Source organism: Ipomoea triloba, chromosome 15, assembly GCF_003576645.1.
Source record: "Ipomoea triloba cultivar NCNSP0323 chromosome 15, ASM357664v1".
Classification (NCBI taxonomy): domain Eukaryota; kingdom Viridiplantae; phylum Streptophyta; class Magnoliopsida; order Solanales; family Convolvulaceae; genus Ipomoea; species Ipomoea triloba.
This window is the reverse complement of record NC_044930.1, coordinates 3,443,420-3,466,347: the sequence shown is the minus strand read 5'-3', so window position 1 is coordinate 3,466,347 and position 22,928 is coordinate 3,443,420. Positions and strand designations below refer to the sequence as shown.

General features: G+C 33.6%; 3 protein-coding genes and 1 non-coding gene across 4 annotated transcripts; 1 reads left to right on the top strand and 3 right to left on the bottom strand.

The window, feature by feature from the left end:
- The first annotated feature begins 2,090 nt into the window (after positions 1 to 2,090).
- Positions 2,091 to 5,807, top strand: LOC116007635 (ELMO domain-containing protein A). Its single transcript, XM_031248354.1, has 10 exons — positions 2,091 to 2,264; positions 2,378 to 2,577; positions 2,706 to 2,808; positions 3,122 to 3,237; positions 3,402 to 3,470; positions 3,820 to 3,935; positions 4,021 to 4,075; positions 4,721 to 4,841; positions 5,260 to 5,402; positions 5,501 to 5,807. The coding sequence occupies exons 2-10, from the start codon at positions 2,428 to 2,430 to the stop codon at positions 5,600 to 5,602; spliced, it is 975 nt and encodes a 324-aa protein (XP_031104214.1). The 5' UTR covers positions 2,091 to 2,264; positions 2,378 to 2,427; the 3' UTR covers positions 5,603 to 5,807.
- Positions 5,808 to 6,293: 486 nt separating this feature from the next.
- Positions 6,294 to 11,788, bottom strand: LOC116006939 (protein DETOXIFICATION 24). The gene is made up of 9 exons (XM_031247469.1): positions 11,641 to 11,788; positions 9,163 to 9,420; positions 8,362 to 8,903; positions 8,141 to 8,227; positions 7,979 to 8,035; positions 7,642 to 7,880; positions 7,425 to 7,543; positions 6,701 to 6,787; positions 6,294 to 6,621 (listed from the first exon to the last, which is right to left on the bottom strand). Exons 2-9 carry the CDS (start codon positions 9,412 to 9,414, stop codon positions 6,547 to 6,549), a joined length of 1,458 nt encoding a protein of 485 aa, XP_031103329.1. The 5' UTR covers positions 9,415 to 9,420; positions 11,641 to 11,788; the 3' UTR covers positions 6,294 to 6,546.
- Positions 11,789 to 16,778: 4,990 nt separating this feature from the next.
- On the bottom strand, positions 16,779 to 16,850 carry TRNAM-CAU. Its single transcript has one exon. It is a non-coding gene; the product is annotated as a tRNA-Met (tRNA).
- Positions 16,851 to 18,694: 1,844 nt separating this feature from the next.
- LOC116007225 (protein GrpE-like) lies at positions 18,695 to 22,363 on the bottom strand. The gene is made up of 4 exons (XM_031247840.1): positions 21,998 to 22,363; positions 20,144 to 20,659; positions 19,357 to 19,505; positions 18,695 to 19,171 (listed from the first exon to the last, which is right to left on the bottom strand). The coding sequence occupies exons 1-3, from the start codon at positions 22,310 to 22,312 to the stop codon at positions 19,413 to 19,415; spliced, it is 924 nt and encodes a 307-aa protein (XP_031103700.1). The 5' UTR covers positions 22,313 to 22,363; the 3' UTR covers positions 18,695 to 19,171; positions 19,357 to 19,412.
- Between the last annotated feature and the right edge of the window lie 565 nt (positions 22,364 to 22,928).

The window sequence follows — 22,928 nt, the reverse complement described above, 5'->3', positions numbered from 1 at the left end:
ACCAATATCGATTATGTGTGATCATATAATCGGTATAAATATTTTTAAAATACTATATATATATAGAAAGAGAAAAACAAAGAACGTGTATCACAAGGAATATGTAAAACTATTACAAGTGTTTAAGGGGGCCCAAACAAGATAAAGGACTACCTCCACTCTCATAAATAAAGGGGGGTTGGCTGCCTTAGACGTGGCCCAAACATGGGCTCGACTTGGGCCACCCCGGTTGAGTAGTTTTTGAGTAGTAACTGAAGCACAAAGAGTCAACAATTGTCTCCAAACATGGGCTCATTTCCCTTTATGTGGGAGTGTAAACCGAGTGCCACTAGACCACAAGGTCTTTGGCTGTATAGAAAATAGTTAATAAAATAAAATGATAAATTGTCAAATAGAGGACTAAACTTATAGCATCTACATCAAAAGCTTTTTATTGATTTTTTTTAATAGTGCTTGCTGACTTGGTGGAGGGAAAATTTCGGATGCTCTGCAAAATAGTGACCAAGAAAACAAACAAACGACGTTTCGTGCACAGCAGGCGCCCGTTGGGCGCGTCAGACGTGCCAGATACGCGTCTGACAACTTTTTATTTTATTTTATTTTTTAAAAATTATATTTGTTTTTTTTTCTTCTCATCCATTTTCTTTTTCCTATTACACATACAAAAACTTATCAAAAATCACAACAAAAAAACAAAAAACAAAAACAAAAACAAAAACTTCACTATTAATGATGCTCTTATAACATTTGTATAATTACATTATTAAATTAAATCATTGAACTTAAAACATATGTAACTGGATCATTTTGATTTAAAAAAAAAAAATTGATAGTTGCTACCCGAATATTAGTTGTAGGTGAACCCTGCATTGTGACCTTAGCATGTAAGGGACCACAATAAGATAAACCAGTTTAGGTTGTTTAATTGGTTGTCTCAAACTAATAACACCAATAAACTTATCCTATCGAAAGCTGGCAATTGAACATTAAATAAGTAAAATATGTACAATTGAACAATTAAACAAACAAAATATGTATAATGTGATTTTTTTTTCTTTTATTTATTATTCGGTTAGTGCAAATTGAGTTATATATTTCAATATTTCATCTCAGTTAATGAGATAGAGGAAATGTAAACTATTATGTAAGTAATGTGAATGGATTATATTGGGAGAAATCATAAAAAAGATTTTAATTACACATATTTTGAGGATTTGATGATTCATTCACATATTGTAAGTTTAATGACCTTGCACAACAAATAATTATACTTTTTAGTTAAAATGCAATATTTTTTATGTGTGACTGTATATACAAAAAGTTACATTTTAAATACAAATATTACATGTTTCATGTCAGATAATTTCACACAATATCTATTATTGCACAAATTGTATAAATTCAGTAGTACGAGAAATTTCACTTAATACTTAATTCTTGTGATGGAGTTTGATTTTTGCCACAAACATTTGGAGTTTAGATTTTTATTGGACTCTACTAGTTTTTCTTATGCGCGATACGCAAAAATAGGTGCTCAATATTAGTATTTGATATTAAAATTTTAAATTTATTTAAATTTTAATATAGTAAATAATAATAATAATAATAATAATAATGTAAAGTATTTTTATAAATTGATTATTATTATTATTGAAGAAGATAAGAAAATATATGGTGGATGCATGTGCATAGTAACAATAGTGGAAAAGATAACGAAAGTTATAACGGTAGGGGTATATTTGTCCAAAATATTATGTAGTACAACTTTTATAGCATAATGTACAAAATAACTTAACGGAAAAAACGGACATAAATGAGGGGTATAACCTTCATTCACATTTATTATGTGTTTAGATTAGATTAGATATATATAAAAAGTACTTCCTACATAATTTGATATAATTTATTTTGTTGAGTAGTATTAATTATTATTATTAATTATGTTACAATATCAACATTTGATATTCCGTATTAAATTTGAAATTATATTTGCTCGATTTATCTAATCACGGGTCGGGATCTTGGACCGGATATGGGCCGGTTCATGGAGTACGTGATGTACGGAATAAATAAAGAAGAAAAGAAATGCAGCTCCCTTAGACTACACGGATAGAACTTCATCGCAGTTTGAAGGTCGGTGTGCATTCATCGGATCTCCTCTCCAATCTCGGCTATCATACTCGATACCGAGACAGGGCGGAGGGGTTTGCTCAATATCTCGGCCATTCTCATCTGTCCCTCCGGCCTAGTCCTCGATTACCTGTGTTAGTGGATTTCAATTCCGATTTCGCCTATTTTTTGTTTGAGTTTTGATCTTCAAATTTCGAAATACTTCGTTTGAATTACTGAAATTCGCGTGAATTGCTAATACACACAGCGAGATCTCGAGTTGTATTGTATGATATACTAATTGGGAGATATCTGTAAATGTCGTCGACAACTCTGAGGAGGCGGCTCCACCACCGGGACCTTGATGGCAAGCGGAACGAGCGTTACGAGGTCAATCAGTCCATGAGTTCCGACGACGATTTGGGCGAGCCCTTACTCGGTCCTCATAACAGATATGACCATTCCGAGGTACGTTAGTGCATTTTTCCGTTTGCTTAATTTTCTGTGCTGGAGTTTGTCAGTTATGGATTGAATTCTGTATGCTGTTGAATAATGTTAACCTGAGTTAAAATGAAAAAAAAAAAATTGTATTATAGGGATGTACACTGGCTGAGATATTGGATGAAGGTCGAGCTCAAGAACGCCTCCACTGGACTCTGCTCTTTTCTCATTTAATTGCTCAGTGGGCACAGTGGTTAGGTGTGTTTTTAGTTCATATTTTTGTGATTGCAAAGCATTTTCTTAGCTAATTTTCATCAGCTAGCTTAATTCTCATGTGGTATCACTGTGATGTGATTGTTTGGATGCCCATGGTATTTTTGTTGCTTAATTTGACATGCAAATTAAAATCTGCAAACCTGTAGCAATGCGTTTCTGAATGCTTTCCTTGGTAGACAACTAAGGAAACTAAATGCATATCTTTGGTCATTTCCATGTTCTGAATTCAATTTTTTTTTTTTTTGAATGTTTTCAAGAATTTTCTGATAACTTATTCAGTTATTCTTTCTTTTAGCAAATATTGTCTTGGGCTCTGGGTCATTTATAGGACGGTTCTTGCCTTTTTTGCCTTTGTTAACCCAAAGTGGATCTACAACAAAGCTTCTACCTCCACCACTCAACCCTTTGCAGGTATTACCCACCACTACAACAAACCCATGATATAGTTTTGTGCTTCTACAGTTAATTTCAGTAGATGTGGAGAAGTCACAGACATACACAAAGGGCTGAATCTGTTTGTTATCTCTAAATAATGTTCCATGCTTTTCTTTAATAATTTGGTTTTGTTGTTTTAGGAGGCAAGGCTAAAACATCTGAAGCTAAGAGTTGCAGTTCCTTTTGATGGTTCTTCTGTCCAGCATCAAGTAGGCATTTGTTATCTCAATTCATCTTTCTTCTTGAATACTTTACTAATGCCTGCCTTTCTCTTCTCATGAATAGCATCTTTTTGGATGTGAGATGCTTACGTGTTAGACCTGGATGTTTCTTCCTCATAATTTCTTATCATGCACTGCTCTATAGGCCCATATGATTGCAAGAGGAATTGTAGTTCTGTGTTTGTCTATTTTGTTAAGTAATTTATTGGACACACATTCAGCACTTCTGTATCCTTTTCTACTCCTTAGCATGTTATTTAGTTCATGAAGTAATTGTTGCCCCTGAATTATGGGCTGTTTTTCATTTATTGGTGGGACTTTTGAACTTTGCTTCCAGGATGCACTCAAACAGCTGTGGTTGTTAGCTTACCCAAATAGGGAGTTTCCATCCCTTAAATCAGAACTTTGGAAAGATATGGGCTGGCAAGGATGTGATCCTTCAACAGACTTCAGGTATGTGAGGGTTATGACTTATGGAAACTCACTAATATTTGTCGCATGATGGGTTACTCAAGAAACTTATGAACAAAATGTTCAGGGGTGGAGGATACGTATCACTGGAGAATCTGATTTATTTTGCCAAGGAATATCCGGTTGGTTTTCCTTTCTCTTTCTCTTAATGGTCCTAGTTTAGCTCTTTTCTTGTTGGTTTCTCTTGTGTGTGTGTGTGTGTGGTGGTGGTGGTGGTGGTGTTCTTTAAATGGGCAGATAGGAAACTTTTCATGTCTAAATAATATTTGTTATCTGTGTTTAAATTTTGATAACACCTTTGATCACATGACTGACTGAGAGTACATCACTTTCTAGTTGCAAAGTATGTTCTCTTGACTGCCTTGCATAGTTTGGTATATTTTTTGTTCTTTAGGATCTTTAGGTTCCTTCCCTTTTCTCCATTGCTTGAAGATATCCTGTATCATTACACCTAGTTGGAGATTGTGAGATCCAGAACTATATTAACCAGCTTAAAAAGATTTTGTAGCCTTTTTCTATGTAACTTTCTTATCCTTTATTCTGGTGCTTTGGAGAGAGGGGTTTGGGGTCTGAAGGTAAGAAAATCGAGGATGATACAATGCCATCAGGTTTCCTGATGTTTGTTGCATGCTTTGTTTCATAAAGCTCAGTGTATATTTTTACTAGTTAAAAGCACAGTAATGGTTGGTATTATGTGCTTTTGAATTGTTATTTTGTGAATAAAAAAATGTTGTAAACTTTCTGATGATGTTTTGCTCATTTAACAGAAATCTTTCCAGAACTTGTTGAACAAACAAAATGGGGAAAGATCTGAGTGGGAGTATCCCTTTGCTGTAGCTGGCATCAATATTTCTTTTATGTTGGTGCAGATGTTGGATCTTCAATCGGGTATGCAAAAATTCTAAATATGAGTATCCTTTTTCCATTATTATGCAGTATTTGCTAGTATAGTCTAGAAGGCAATATACATTGTTAATAGCCATCATTAGGTTAACCCAAGTCCAAAATTTTGCCAGTTCTCCACAGTTTTTGTTCAATTTCTCATTGGACTGTAGGAAAAACAAATACTGTAATATGATATCAGTTCTAACCTTACAATGGGATAAACCACATGGTTTAAGAGAATGTAATGAAATCAAATTCAATGGCACGTGTTGCGAGCTTTAGAAATTTTCTTCTTGAAAGGGAATCTATCTTTTTTTTTTTTTTTTTTTGAGGATAAAGGGAATCTATCTTAAAATATGGTTTAGTTTAGTTTATTTTATTTTAATTTTATTATAATGACTCCCTATCTGCTGATTGGCAGGGAAACCAAGTACACTGGCAGCTATCCACTTTCTAGACTTATTAAGCGAAGATGATAGGGCTTTTGATGACCTCTTTTGCATTGCCTTTGAAATGCTAGATGCACAGTGGCTTGCAAAGCGGGCATCATACATGGAGTTTAATGTAAGGAACTTCACGGTTACTATTACACTTGGGAATATCCATTTTTGGGAACACTGGATACATTATTTACTAAGCATTCTCGTTTTCCCATTTACCAGGATGTTCTAAAGTCTACCAGAACCCAGCTAGAGCGTGAGCTTGCACTCGAAGACATATCTAGCGTAAAGGATTTGCCTGCATACAATCTATTAGCAAGATGATTCAGATTCAAGCTTAGTTTTCTAAGGCGCTATGATTACAATGTACACCATGTAATTACTTGCTGTATATTGATTCAAATTTGTGCCCTTGAAACAGGTAGCAAAAGGGAGAGAAATTACAATAAAACTAATTCGAGTATACAGAATCGTGTACCAACATTGTTAGTTTATGAAAAGGGTCATCTTACCACCATTCCTACCTCAACTGTGTTTGCAAATACATCGGCTAAAAGGTCGTATATATAATTATTTATTATTGTACTGATATATGGCGGAAACTCTCGCAATCAAAGAAGCGCTATCGTATTTATTATTGTACTGATATATGGTGGAAACTCTTGCAATCAAAGAAGCCCTATCGTGGATTATGGAGAGAGGATGGGGGAGTGCTCTGTTTTATTTGGATTGTCTTGGGTTGTCAAACGTTATGTAGGATGCTCAATGATGATTTACCTAACTTCTTTTGTGCGAGATGTGTTATTGGAGAATGTCATACTTTCAAACTACACTTTGAATTAGTATAGTATCTTTTTAGCTTATTCGCAAATCAAGGAAATAAACTAACTTATGCGTTCTAGTCCCTCTAGTTTATTAATTCTCTCTCAATTAAGTCGGTAAAGTGATTGTGAATTATTACGCGCGAGCTAGATTTACGCATTGCATACAATCTTTTGAATCAGAGGAAACCAGATTAAACTACCTTTAAATGGATGATGATAACAAATTACCAATATAGCCCAAGACTGGTAGACAAAAATCAAGAATGGAAATCAAATGTTCGACACTGCCTTATCTATGAAACAACATAGTAGTTAGATAAATTAAGCAAGTTCCTCCCAAGCCAAGCCACCATACAGGACACCCAAAACCCAAAGCAAAAATACTAAAAAATCTAATGAAATTCTTCTCCTGCATCTTATTCATGAACTCCAAAAAACCTTAAACTAACTCGGATTCTGGTGGGTAACTTCAGAAGATTTCATGTACCAGCGCTTGAGCCGCTGTTGCGCCTTGAACACCTGTATAAACCAGCTCCTCTTCATCATAACATAACAGATATATGTAGTTAGTGAAAACAATTGCGCTGCAGAACTTTACCTCTTCGTCCCAGTCCGTTCTCCATGTCATGTAGCATAATGCGGCTGACTGAGTGACCACCCCACATATCATTCCAATCCATATGCCCTGTTGAAGAATCAAGGCAAGTTCAGAACAGATTGAAGGAAATTTTTGTTTGGGTCCGGTTTTGACTAAAAGGCTTAGAGCCATTACAAGGGTCACTGGGGTAAATCCCACCTTGTGACCCTAGTCGTCAAAAGACCACCCGCCAATAGGCCTCTCCCGTTGGGAGTAGAACTTGTAATCTTGTGGTTACGAAATTAATAATCTGGTCAACTTATAACCTTGTGGTTACACTTATATTTTATATCTTAGAAAAAGACGTGGATTGGATTGAATGTCACTTTTTGGTATGCCCTTTTGAAGAATGGAGACAAGTTTAGAACAGATTGAAGGACTTTCAAACCCATGGCTTTTCGTTTGGGCCAGGTTTTGGCTAAAAGGCTAAACTGATAATTATACTATACATTTATATTTTATAAAAAAGAGGTGAAAAGCCAAAAGGCTAAGCTGATAATTAGACTATACATTTATATTTAATAAAAAGAGGTGAATGTCGCTTTTCGGTTCCAATGAGGTAAAGATCTGTCAAAATTTTGTTCAATAGAGAAAATTTGCAGAAAGAATGATCGATTATAAATTTATAATGATAAGAAGTCAGATATGCATAGTGCCAGTGGTTTGGTATCCATTTGGAACTTACCTTGACTTGAAGGTGAGCTACGTATCCAAGCAAAGCCCCGATAGGGATTCCGATTAGATAGAAGCAACACAGGTTTATAATGGCAACCGTACTCTGCAAACCTGCCCCGACTGCCACACCTGATCACGAAAACATTTTCAAAGTGTTAAGAGGGGCGAGTTGGTTTCGTCTTATATCGGGGGGAAACTTTTTCGGGTTCTCGAAATGCACGACTTGCCTGAGAGCACGGGATAGATGCTGTTGAGCAATACAGAGAACGAGAGCAGAAGTGAAAGGTCTGCCACGCTATCCGCCACCTCCTGCTCGTTGGTAAATAAGTACCCAATTTTACTGCCAAATACCAAGCATAGAACAAAGAAGACTACTCCGATTATAAGCGAAGTGGACACGAGGACTTTAATAGAGAATCTCGCCGCTTTAGCATCTCCTCTCCCAAGTTCATTTGCAATTCGTACACTACACAATGAAATGAGAGTCGAACGCAATCAGTAAGAATTGCTGTCGTTTCATGAAAGGGAAACGACGGGGAACAATTCGAGTTTACGGAAACATACCAAGCAGCACCGAGGAAGCCAAGGCTTATCATAAATTCCCATCCGTTGATATTAAGACTGCAGAACAAAAAAGATTTAAACGATTGGAATATTATCAATTTATCAGTGGACTAAACATTCTCGATATATATAGAAAATAAAAGGCAGGTTCTGGACTTTTACCAGATAGAGAAGGCAGATATGGCAACCTCGGCATTCTTCATATACCCTGCTAGCAAGACTAGAACCGCATTGTACCACAGCTCTAAACTGCAAACGACAGGCAAAAATAAAAACCAATTTATTTCCCACTTTGACGAATTCCTATGCTAAATTACGAGTTCGTATTGCTCGTCATGGAGCATTGATCAACATAAGAAATGAAAGAAAAAACGAGCATTTACCAAACCATAATTCCCGACGAAATGGAGAGCTTCACGACAGGGAAAATGTCCTTGAAGGCAGCCATCGAGAACCCTTTCCAAGTCTCGGGGCACCAACCGCCCAAAATGTAGATAAACTCGCCGATCACAACGAGCCAGGAAGATATACTGAGGGCTATCATTGCACCCGGGACACCATAGTCGAGTTTGTACACTAACAGCCAAGACAGCGGTATGTGTATAATGAACTGCATCACCGACAGCCACGCAATGATCCGGTTCTTTTGCTGCGCTTGCAGAAACATCTGTATGGTCAAGCTAAACACGAAGTTGTAGATGAACGGGATGAACCAGTAGGAGACATATCCGGCCGAGGTCGCAATGGAGCTTTCTTCCCCAAGAAGTCTAAAGATCGGGGTTGCAAAGATGAAAAAGGGAAGCAATACAGTTAGCGTGATAAAGTCGACAATCCATGACCTTTGCAAGTAAACGCCCATCATATGATACTGTCCCGCTCCATATGCTTGCCCGCATAGGGTTTCAGTTGCACTCGACATTCCTATCTGTAATAAAAACCGAGACTCTTAAGTAGACTTATCTATACAACATAGATTGTATATCATTCCTATTTCCTACCTCACACACCCCACTCGAAAATAATTATTTCAATAGAGAAAATACGAGCTTTAAAGGCAACAATCTATACAATGTAACCGATAATTCTACTAGTATTCCATGGATTTCTATTGTTCTACAGAGCAATTCAGAATAGATTATCATGAATTATGCGATTTGAATGATAAATCATGGCGGAAAACTTACCAAGATGCCATTGACAAACCGGACGGTTAGGGTTTGGACGAGGGCGTAGCCGGCAAGGTCTAGTTCACTAATGTGTCCAACGAAAGATTGCGTGACCACAATGCTTCCGAACGAAGCCACTCTGGATAGTATACCGGGCAATGCAACCCTCCATATCTTCTTCGATTCGTCGTAAACTTTTACTTTGAGATTCTCCTCCGGTTTCTCTTCCTCTGAACCATTCAAAAACCTTTGTCTCAAGCCATTCTCCATGGCTCTCTACGTATATCACATAACATGGCAATTAGACTTGAAAGAATCAGTTGACAAAGAAGTAACTAACTATGCTCCCTGGTTGAGACCATTTACTGGGGTAATTATTTGTTTCACCTCCTTACAAGATCAACTAAATAAAATGTTACCATGTTTAGTAATTACTACCTACGTCCCATTTTGGTTGTCTAATTCATTTAACGAGAACGAGATTTAACTGAAGTTATTTTTAATTGAATTTTTCATAATATTAAGTTTAGGATTAATATATAAAATTTATATATTTAGAAACTTTATTAAAAGTATTATTAAACACAAAAAAATTAAATTTAAAAATAGTAAAAAATTACTAAAGAAAATAAGCGAGTTAATTTAACCCCATGAATAGTAAATAGAACAGATAAAATGGAACAGAGTACTATATATTCAACCAGCCTCACAAGCGGAAGGATTGGCCATTGGCCAACACACACCTCCCACATTGGCAAATTATTGTGTATGGACAGTATGGTACACACAAATTGTGTGAACCATAACAAAAAAAATACATTTTTAATATAATAAAAGTACATTATTCGTGTATTGAATGTACATTATACAAAATATCTGCGTTCGGTACACAAATAAGGTATCAAATAATATATTTTTCATACTAAAACACATTATTTGTGTATGAACATACATTATTTGATAGTACCAAATAGTATGGTACGCTCAATAATAATATAAAGGGTCACACTTGTGTGAGACCGTCTCACGGATCCTTATTCGTGAGACGGGTCGGGTTGGGTCAAATCACCTTGCAAATGTCATACTTATATGTACAAATCTCACACTTATATGCTCAAATATAACACTAATCAAAAATATAATTTTTGTTACTTAAGTAAAACATTTTTCATAATAAATAATGTTGACAAGTACCTCTCACTTATAAGGGCAAATATAATACTTTTGAGGAAAAATGTAATACTTTTAAATCGAAATGTAAAAGTATTGTATTTCTCCTTAAAAGTATTACATTTACCCTAATAAGTAACAAAAATTTTATTTTCTGATTAGTATTACATTTGAGCATATAAGTATGACATATGTGTATATAAGTGTTACATTTGCATCTTGACCCGACCCGTCTCATGGTGAGACGGTCTCACACAAGTTTTTGCCTAATATAAAAAGAGGGTAGTATTTCTCTGCTCAATGCTCATGCAACCCTCATTAGGTATTAAGTCTGACCCATTATGATAATAATTAATAAATCTGTTTAACAAATAATTAATTACTTCTAAGTACTCATACTTCTGCAGTGAGAACAACACAAAACAACAAACTTGACAGCCAGATTTTTTACTAAAAAAAGGTAAAACTAAAAAGAGGTAAATCTTTTGGTAGTTATAAAGCAGCAATTAAAAGTGGTTAAAAACAAGTATTATTATATTTACTGTTTCGCAGTGGATCAGATAATCAATCAATAATACAGAGATAGAGAAGAAAAGGTAAAAATCTTTTATAATTAAATACTAAATGGAGTTTAGAAAACCCCAAAAGTAAAGAATAAAAAACAACAAAAGCAGAGAAAAATTGGAAGGCTTAACAAACGGCCACGTGCATGGCTGCTAAGCACGTGATGCCACGTCCACGCGTTCCCACTGCCACCCCTCCAGCATAGCAATATATCATATCGGTCAACTTTAGTACATACTCTATTGTACTCTTCACAATCTAACTGGATTCATTTTCTTTCTTTTTCTATATCCCACTTTTTCAAGTCTATTTTAATTTCTCTATAAAATGAAAAGTGAATTTTCTTTTCAAGGTTTAGCCACCCAGATCAAAAAAAAAAAAAAAAAAAAAAAAAAAGGAATAACACAAATTAAAGGTGGTTTTTCATTAAACTGCTGAGATTCAAGAACATAGCAGATGAACAAGGAGAAAATTATTAAGTTTTTTTTTTTTTTTTTTGTTTCAAAAAAAAAAAAAAGAATCCTGTAGCCCATTGAGAAATAATGTTGATTTCTCTCAGTTTCAACAGGAAAAAAAAAAAAAAGACTATACTTTGAGGGAGAAAAAAACAGGCTTGAAATTTCACGGTTGAGTGATGAACATCATAGTAATACTATGTTGTACAACACTACAAAAACATATCAAGAAACAAGGGAAAAAAAAACCATAAAATTTCTGAGAAAAAAGTGAAAGTTTAAAGCTTGGTTTTAAGAAGAAACTTACACTATAGCAGATGACCAGCTTAGCTTGAAGATTTCTCAGTCAGAGATGGAGAGAGAGAGAGGAAGAAGAAGAAGAAGAGAGGTAGGAAGAAGAAATGGAAATGCTCTTCTCCTCACAAGACTACTCTAGCTTGGAATGCTTGAATATAGTTTTAATTATATATATAATATGGGCTTTTTCATTCTTCTCTCTGTACTTTATTTTAATTGTACTTTGACCCCTAAGGGGGTTAGGTGGTGTGCAATAGAATGGGGGGTTTGGTTGGTTGGTGTGTTTTGATTCTTGTTGGTTGTATGTATAGGTTGGTGCACACAGGCCTATTGTTTCACTGATTTGGACCAAAAGATGCACCTATATTAACCCCATATGTAAAGGGAGAAGGTTATTAGTGCCTATTTACTTTAGGAAAATTGGATAATAGAAAACATGTATTTTTGCCACACGAATCGTTCAGATTATACTTAGCTAGTAAATTGTGAGTAAAGATTATACTTAGCTGGTAAATTGTGAGTAAAGATGCAAAAGTCAGACTTGACATCTGCCCTTTCAAAAAAGACTTGACATCTGCCGTGTAAGAATTAAACCAAATGTGATGTGTTTCTTGTAAGCATTTGTCATCTCATCTAAGAGGTCGTTAAGTCATCATGATTTATCTTTCCACCATCTTGTCGTGTTTTGAAATGTCTTGTACGAAAATCATGCTTTGCTCCAGACTATAATTCATTTTATTTTATTGATTGGGACATGTTATACGTTAGTAGTGAATAATTTATAGTAAATACCAATTGCCACGGGTGTCTTTTGTAGTAAATACAATCATGTATGTTTTTATATTGTATTGTATGAAAAATAGTGAAATAATACCGTTATAATCCGAATAACATATCAATACCAAAAAAATAAAATAAAAACAAAATAAAAATTGGTTTAATATTATAGCCTTATAGGTTTCCTTATATAATATAACTCACATGGAAAAAGGGTTCTATAATTGAATTGAGTATGAATGGTTGGCTGCCATCATTTCAATTATCTCAATTTGGGAAAGTGACACCATCATTTGTCAATTCCTTTTCCTTTCTTAAAAAAAAAAATTGTTTACATTATAACAACCTTGTAAAACAAAAAAACTACATAGCAGATTTAGTTGATAATCTAGTTTTAAGCAAAATTTATTGGATTAATTTTATTGTGTTAAATTTTAAGTCCTAGGACATATTCAATGATATGAATATATATGGTAGTACCTTCTTATTACAGCAAAATGTTTGATAGTAATTAATACTTTTGGTTTATTGCCTATTGAATTTCACACCAAACACTTGCTTTTAACTTCTTTACCTACTCAAGAGGATCTTGTGATTAAATATCACTTTTCAAGCTAACTATGGGAGTCCATCTAATAGCATCCACTACGTAATAACTCAAGATGAACTTTTTGTGAATACGTCATATAAATAGAAGAAAATGAACAAAATTTTTTGCTTATAGTGGCTGCCAACTAAATCACATGCCCGTTGGCAGTGATGTGAGTGTAATGCACACCCGCTCTATTTCCTCTCCTCTATCTCATCCAATCCATACCCGAAATGAGAAAAAAAATTCCCTAAAAATGTACTGTTGGCGATAAAGGTGAGTTATTATGACAATCATTATAGTGTGACCGTGATCCACATTATAAAGTAGATCACTAATATACATTAATACATATTTGTTTTTAGTATACGAAGTTTATTTTTAATATACTATAAATCATTTTTTAAGATTTATTTTTAGTGTATAATATATTTATTTTTAGTATATTACTTTAAAATAACATATAAACCATGTAAAAATATTGATAAAAATGTTGCAATTATTATAAATTTAAACAAATTTAAAAATCTTAATGAAATAGATTCACTAAAAAAAAAAAAAAAGTGTATCATTATTTAGAAAATATGTACTCCGTAGCTTACACTTATACCAACACCTATAAAATGTGTGCGTAAGTGCACATTTATTTATTTGTGTATTTATTGTGACTAGAGAAATTAAGTATACATTTATTTAAAATGTTGTTAATGTGAATTATACAAAAAATTGTAAGTTTAGTTGCATACTTACACGATGCATTAATTTGACATGTGGTATTAAAATTAATTAAAAAATAAATTAACAATAAAAAAGCATGTATACTTTATAAGGTTAACCAATGTACAAACAATGATAAAGTGTGGGAATTCCCTTTTCCAAAAGGGGAAATGTTACAAATGATAATTGGACATGGCCAAAATGTAGCAAAAAATCTATATTTAGATTATTTAATATACATGCAATTGGGCATATATTATCCTTTGACCTCTCACTCGAATACTCAATCCCTATGATTTGAATATGCAATTAAAAAATAGGCACGTGAAAGTGGCATGAATCCCTCAACCAAAAGATTCATTTACTTGGTAATAATGTACTTATTTTTTTCTTTTAACGACGTGTTTGGTTCATGGAATAAGTCGGGAATGAAATACCATTTCCGGGGATAGACCTATTCCATTGTTTGTTTCGTCATTCTATTCCTAGGAATAGCATTCCCGTGAATGAGCTATTCCCTTTGCAAGGGGAATAGCCATTCCTAGGGGACCCCCTAGTATTAGCTATTCCCAAGTATTTGGGAATAGCTTTTATACTATATAGTACCAAAAATACCCTTTTTATTATATTATAATCCCTATGTATAATATTTGTTTATTTAAATATATATATATTAAAAATGTAATTAATAATAATAATAATAATAATATTAATAATAACATGAATGTCCTTATTATTATTATTATTATTATTACATATTTTATAAGGGTATTTTTGTCTTTTAAAACATATTTCATTTCTATTTCTTAAACCAACCAAACACTGTAATATAATTCATAAAGTCCATTCCTTCTGCGAACCAAACAATAGAATACAATTCATATTCTATTCCTTGCCTATTCCATTCCTTATGGAATAACATTCCTATTACCTTAAAATTCATTCCGTGAACCAAACGTGCTGTAAATGTTTTATTTTTCTTGAATTTCACATTCATATTTTTTAGTACTACCGCCCCACCGAAGCTTGAATCCTTGACCTCTCATTTGAAAAAGTTAATTCCTACAACTAGATCACAAGATCATTGGCTTCATATTCATATTTTATTTATTGATATATACAAAATTCTAAAGTGTTTATCCAACTAAGACAATTTTGAAATAAGTGATAAATGCTTTTGACTTATACATCGTACAAGCGGCACAATAACCATTCACCATATATATAAAATAAGTTATGTGTATTAGTGTATCAATTGACATGTATTAATGATATGATCACTCAATTTATGTACCACTAATGAATATAAAAAGTTATGACACTTGTTATATGACACGTTATTAGATATCCAAATTTGGTACAAACAATATTTATTTCAAAACAATGACAAAATTTCTAGAGAATTTTTAATATAAACTATAAAGGAATCAATGCATATATAGTATATTATAATATAATAATATAACAATATTGAAAATGTCATAAGACATTGCAACATATTTAAAATTAAAATTTATTTTTATAAATATAATTATATACCTCATCCTGCTTGAAAAGTCTCTTAACAACAATTTAATGTAAAATGGATATAAATAAGAAATTAACATCGATTTTATTTACTATTATATAACTATTAAAATAAATGATTAGTGTCACGAGTCAGAACATAATGGCCCTTTTGGTAAATAATCAGCCTATCAGCCAATTTTGGCTTATTTGATCACTATTAATTGTTTGGTTAATAAGCTTTTTGTAACTCTAAAATACTAAAATTCAAAAGGTTACTCAAAGCAGCATTTTCAATTAGCTTTTTGAGAAAAAAAATTATGGCCCTGTTTGGTAAATGGCTGTTGGCTGATTGGGTTGGTTGTTTGAGTTAAAAGGTATGATTTGTTAATAACATTAGCTGATTGTAAAAAGTTGTTTGATAAATTGGCTGTTAGCTTATAGCTGTTTGGTATAAAAAAAAATTTCTCAAAAAGCTAATTGAAAATGCTGCTTTGAGTAGCCTTTTGAATTTTAGTATTTTAAAGTTACAAAAAGCTTATTAACCAAACAACTAATAGTGATCAAATAAGCCAAAATTGGCTGATAGGCTGATTATTTACCAAACAGGGCCTATACCAAACAGCTATCAGCTAACAGCTAATTTATCAAATAACTTTTTACAATCAGCCAATGTTATTAATAAATCATACATTCTAACCCAAACAGCCAACAACCATTTACCAAACAGGGCCAATAAGTGATTAACGACAACCTTAAAGCCAAAAACGTGGTCCTAATCGAATTAATTAAATATTAATCCGGTAGTAAGTAAAGATTGAGTCCAAAAATCGCAAATAATTTTGAAATGAGGGCACCAATTTTGAATATTTAAAGTTAGTGGTGAAAAATGAGATTAAACATATGTGTAAATAGAAAAGAGTTTGTTAGGTGGGAAAAGTGGGAAAAGCCGTTTGGCCTTGGTTGGTGAAGTTCTAGACTCAAGAGTTGACCACGTTGGTCGGATCCGGGGTGGGACCCAGCCCCGACTCCTTAGGTTCGTTGTCCCCTCTCTCTGTATATATTTTTTGAAGACCTCTCTCTATATATACTTAATAATTCTAATATATGTACTCTGAAATCTTACTCTATCAAATTTATTCTTATGTGACCGACTCTAATAAGTTTTTTTTTTAATGTAATTCCAATACAAGTGTCTATATTCAAGTTTTGTGTGTGGAGTAAAAGTTGGAAGTAAAAAATGAGAGTATATATAACATTTTTCATATATATCCTTTTCCACAGATCTCCATCAAATAGATTTTAATGGATTAAGTTTTACCTTATTTTTTGTATCATTGTTTTAATAAGTAATTTACAGGAATAAAATTGTAATTGTGTGCACATTTAAAATTGTATTAATTCTTTTTTAATGTGTGCACATTTAAAATTGTATTAATTTTTTTTAATGTGTTCGAAATATGAGTTAGGATATGGGTAAGGATTCAATTTTATTTGTTAACTCTAATAGTAAAACAATGAAATTATTCGCTGCCATGTGGTAAATGCAAAAATCAAATTATCAGAGCCAGGTTTCGATCCTGGGACCTGTGGGTTATGGGCCCACCACGCTTCCACTGCGCCACTCTGATTATTGATATTTTTATGTTAGTCGATTATAAAGTCATATAAAGTACTGTTCATTTTGGCGCAATGGGTCACACGGGTTATTTTGTAATGGACTCAGAAGCCATGATCTTGCTTGGATAAAAAAGAAATGCAGTAAAATTTTATCAAGAATGGGACAGGGGTAAAAGAGGAGAAAAATGGACTGTTGCTAGTCAGACACCAGAATTGGGAAAGATGCAATGCGAGAATGCAACAGAGGACGACTGTCTGGGTGATGTGGTGTTACAGCATTGATTTTATCGAGATGGGAAACCCTGCAGAAGGCTGCACAGTAGTGTTTTTTTTTTTTTTTTTTTTTTTTTTGAAACCGCTGCACAGTAGTGTTGATGTCTCGGTTTCATGGCATGAATGAGTTTAGGTTCTGAATAAGTTATTTATAGTCCTTTTTTTTTTTTTGAAAAAAAAAATTGTGTAAAAATTTTGTTAATTTCTGTAGTCATTAATTTACTAGAATTGAAACTTTATGGGAAAAAATTTGTTTTAAGAGTATCACCGAAGAAGGCATCAGAATACTATTTTGGTGTAAAAATTTGGTGCAACCTCCCTCCAAGTAAGACATCAAATTCTACACTAAAATAATGCAAATGAATAGTACTACACCATTTTGGTGTAAAAAAAATTTTAAATTATTTTTGCCAATTGTTTCCTTATAAAATTTTATAATATTAAATTATAAAGATTTAAAGACCTCATTAAAACATTTAAAACGGAATCAATATTGATTATAAAATAATTAAGAATTAAAATACATAAAAACATAAATTTCATTTTAAAAATATTACTCCATATTATTTATATCAAAAATATATTTTACATTAAAATGATTAAAGTAAAAAAGAAAGTTTTAAAATATAAGAATACAAATTATTTTAGTGCATGAATAGAATTTAGTGTAAATTTATGAGAGATGAAAAAATTTTAGTGTAAAAATATTCAAAGAATCTCTTTAGTGCAAATTTTAGTATTTTGAGTTAGAGATGATCTATGAACTAACACATGGAGTCAACCTAGTTAATAAGTAGTTATCTTAGTATCCACAATGTTTTAAGTTTAAATTCTGTACGACAAGTTTCACTTCCCGACATTATCCAACCTTTTAGGCGTTTTCGATCCTAAAGGTAAGGAAGTCAACATGCCTAGATGGCTAGATTCATCTCCCGCCTCCTGGATGTCTATTCAAGTGTTCTATTACATGTTCTCCCAAATTCATTTTCACTTTTACTGTTTGACATGACAAACAATGATATGATATTTTCATCATGTGGGTACCAAAAAAATGTCTACAACAAGAATTTGTGAGAACTAAAAAGTGAGAGCACACATATTATTTTCCTCACATTAAAGTCAACACTCGAACACCACATATGCTGTGTCAACGGAATTTCAGCATGTGTCCCCTCTTTCAACACTCAGCAATATTTTTCAACCTAAATAGAAGTTTCCAACCTATTATTTATGATCATATGGTATACTAACTCCTGCTATTAGTTTTCAAAAAAAAAAAAAAAGTCTTGCTATTAATAAGATCATTTTTTTTGCCTACCCATTTCCATAATATCAAATCTATGCATTTATATAGCATATAGCCTCTAAATTGTTTACACTATTAAGGCTCAATTGTTGAAACAATCAAAGTTATATTCAAAGTTAATCTTATTTCAAATTCCAACCTCTGGAATGATATATTTAAAGTTTCAAATACAGTGTGTGTGTATATGTTATTAAATAAAAATTTTAAAAAATTAATTTTAGGTTCAAAACTAGAACCGTCAAACTGATCTAGATCCAATAAATCATGAACTTAAACTTGATCCTAATAGGTTTCCATTCTAAACCTCATAACCGTTTGTATAGTTTCAATTAACATTTGATATATACCGTGCATGGTTCGATTCGAATTGAACCGTGACCATGCCTATTCAAAGCTGTAGGTTGAACAAATGAATGCTCAAAATATTTGCAAATTTGCACAATCTCAATTAGCATTTTAGTAGCATGACAATCTGGATGGTTTAATTTTCTCCAAAAAAATTGCATTTATATAGAGTTAGGATCCTCACCGGTTCAGTTAGCATCCTCTTGCTTAGTGCCATCTTCCTCATTAATACCATCTGGATATTCTCTAGGCCGCGATATCTCGGGTTTTGCAGGTCCAGGACCGGCGGAGGCCTTCACCATTGACGGGCGCAGAGTCTGTCTCCAAGCTTGAAACCCTTTGAAGTTCTGCTATTATGGCACCTTCTTCAAATTCTACTGAATCATCGTGCATTATAGCTTCATGCAGCTGACAATTCAAAACGAATCGTATATCAGAAAGATGCTGAGAGCAAATAAGATTGGAAATTTCTTTAATGTTTTGCATTAATGGTGACAAACCATATTGTAATTGAACTTTGAGGCATGATAAGAGGTAAAAGTTTGTTATAGTACTAGACTAGATGAATCATGAATGTATGCATAATAACTCACCAAGTTGGTATAGAGCCTCAGATCATTGGAGAGATAAACAGCGCATGAAATGATGTTCAGGTCTTCATAAAAGCTGAACAAACTTTTTGTAGCTTCTCAAAAGATTTGTCAATCATTTGACGGAACTTTGAGCCAACTTGGAATCTTGCCTGCATTGAGCCAATTATGAAAAATAAGAGAATAACTACATATATCAATGAATTAATTCTACTTTTGGTCTCACTATGGTAGGGGCATATATCTACTTTACTTTAAGTCATCCTCAAAAGACAAAAATAACCGTTTGGGTTTGAACCTCACTTAATTGTGGCATTGCAACTTTTGGTCTTTCGTCGAAGAAATTTTTTGTTTACTGTCAAAGTAAACCATCAAGTCAATCTTTTGGTCCTCAGTCAAAGAAATCATTTGTTTACCATCAAAGTAAACCATCAAGTCATAAACTACCCGAAGTCCCGAACAACAAACAAATGATTGACGGAGGACAATTGTGGCACATCCATGATAAGTGATCACCACGGTAGGACGTTTTTTTACAAAGATTCAAAGTGAAAATGTCATTATGATAGTAGAATTAATTCTACATAAGATGGCAGCTTAAAAGCACTAGTGCTGATATTTTACTGTATTTTGGATAAGCTTAAGGATATTGGCTACAGCTTATATATGGAAATAAGCTGGGAACAACTTTTCAAAGACCAGTTAAAAACTAAAATGCTAAATTCATATAAGCTACTTTGAACTCATTGAATATGCTCATCTTAAAAGTGCAGATTCAGGAAAAACTTACCAATGGATTCGCAGGGTTTGCAGTTGTCTCCACAGGGGTAACACCAAGAGAGCTTAGAATTTCCACAAACTGTTTATAGATGCTCTGATAGCTGTTACTGATTTTCTCCTCTCCCTCACTTCCAACTTTGATTTGGGCTTTTGCTCTCTCAAAGCTATCCAACATAGGTAAAAGTTTCTCAATGACTTCCCCTTGCGCAGTTGTTACCAAAGAAAGCCACTCTCTCTCTGTCCTCTTGCGGAAACTGGCAAAGTCAGCGCTGATTCTAAGTACACATGCCTTCTCAGATGAGATCAGTTGAGTTAATGTCAGTATCTCTCTCTCAAGATTGATTTTCTCATCCTCTATGGACTTCAGATAAGTCTCTACCTCTGCAACTTTTGACCCATCATTATTAGCCAAAGCCTCTCTATATGACTGCAACACATTCATAAGAGTTGAAGCAGTTTCCTCTACAGATGCATTCTCAACCTCATTTGAAGTATCAGTATCATCATGAGCACCCCCTATATTTTCCTGTTCAAATATGGTAATAAATATTAATCAGAAAATATTCCTTTGCCTGAGCAATATAAAATTGAACACTTGAACCAAAAGATTTTAAAACAACTCCGACAAAAACAAAGCAGGCATCCCATAAATCACTGCATACATGTGTCCTCCCAGAGATATGCATATTACAGGCCTTTCCAAAAACATCTTTAAGGACCAACAAAAAAAAAAAGAAACCAAAACACTGTACTTGATCTGTAGTATTCAGTGGGCACATTATATATCAAGCTAAAGTTGCAGTAGCAAAAGGAAGACCTGAATAAGGACACTATTGATGAAAGGTATAAATCATGCTGAAGTAAAAGTAGCAAGAGGAAAACCTAATAAGGAAACTATTGATGAAAGGTATATATATCAAGCTGAAGTAGCAGTAGCAAAAAGAAAACCTGAATAAGGAAACTATTGATGAAAGGTATATATCAAGCTGAAGTAGCAGTAGCAAATGGAAAACCTGAAAAAGGAAGCTATTGATGAAAAGGATCAGTAATAAAGAATGCTAGAGTAGCCCTACCCCCTTTCAACATGTCAGAAAAAAATAGAAAACAGAGGCAAATATATCGGCTTCATCGAATAGATCAAACTACTATTTTCATCACTCTCCATTTAAAGTTCCACCATTGAGTGATTTGGGTTCATAATAATGCATTTACTAACGGGAGAAATTCTTAGTTACTGAAAAACAAACAAATAATGCATTTACTTATACATTTCTCGAATTCAACAACAGAGAAAAGGTCCAAAAGGAAAATTGAAGAAATGAAAATTGAAAATGTGAAGTAATAGCATCACTGTTTGAATTAAAAAGTAATTCCCTCAATTATAGCAATGTTTACACTAAAGCAACGACACAAGCCATTTCAGTACAACAATGTTTGGCATGATATATGTAAAACATGCTCTAAAATGAGCCTAGATGGACATTGAAGAGAAAATATCAAGCACAATTAATAATCTCGGCTAAGCACATTTGGTAATGGCAAATCCCACACATTGTCAGCTTAAATCTTTCGTTGTCTCATTATTTTCTACCGCTACAATTTCATTGCCATCTTATTCAATTTTTAATTATCGAAATTTCAAATCAGCTTCTCTCTGTGCACACAACACAAATTGCATTTCACTAGTTCAGTCGCAAAGCAGTATCATATCAATTCGGGACAAAACACAGACGAACATAGAAAAATCAATACAGTGTCAAATCCGTCAATGCTGTTCCACATTGCATAAACGGTAAAATTACCATGAACTAAGTGCGTTTATACGCAATGTAAGGCTGTATAGACCAAATTTACGATAAAGTACCTCTAGCTCAGAGTCTCGCACATGTTCTCCGGTCTCGGTTTGAGCTGTCTCCGTGGCTTCTCCATCTGAAGCAGAGAGCACGAACTGCACAACTGAGCGACTGCGAGGCGGTCGAATTGCGAGGTTTGGAGGGCGATGATCGATCCGACGCTGTATCGGGAGGCATGAGGAAGTTCGCATTCGTCTGCCATTGCGCGTGATGGATACAGGAGAAGATACTTTATGCGATAAAGCGGAGGAGCTAACCGTCGCGCTAAGGGAAGCGGACGGTGGCGCCCTCAAGATGGCGGCCGTCCTTAGAACAGCGGTCGCCATTTAATGAAGACGGAAATACTTCGTAATGGATAAAACAGGGGCGGACGCGAAGCGAGCGGGTAGGGGGAAGCAAATATGGAAAGTGTTTATTGAATTGGAAATCTTTCGGATAATAAAAATATTTAAAAATAATAATAAAATAAAATAAAAAAACACTACCATTAGTAAACAAATGAGTGTTTTGCTAAATAGCTATGAGCTGATTTGATTAACGAATTTAATTAATTGGTAGTATTATTTGGTTGTAGACAAATATTTAATATTTTGCTTTAAGCTTCATTCTTCTTTTAGTCCAATAGATTCTCATTATTCTTATTGGGCCAACACTTCACCCATAGGCCATGACGATGGATACCCGATTGGGGCAAAGACTTTAATTTCCCAATAAAATGGATTCTCGGAATCCCGTGTCCCCGTCAGGTAATTATATGTAAAATGACTTTCTACAAAATTGATCAAATAAGTTAATTTGAACTTGAATTTTAACATTTTAGAGCATCCCCATCAAAGAAGATTATGGAGATAATGTCAGGGAAGAATCATAGTTGGAGTGAGAAATGGAGAGAGAAGAAGAATTGAAGCATCTGCAAGCACCTCAATATTTGAACAGTAATTT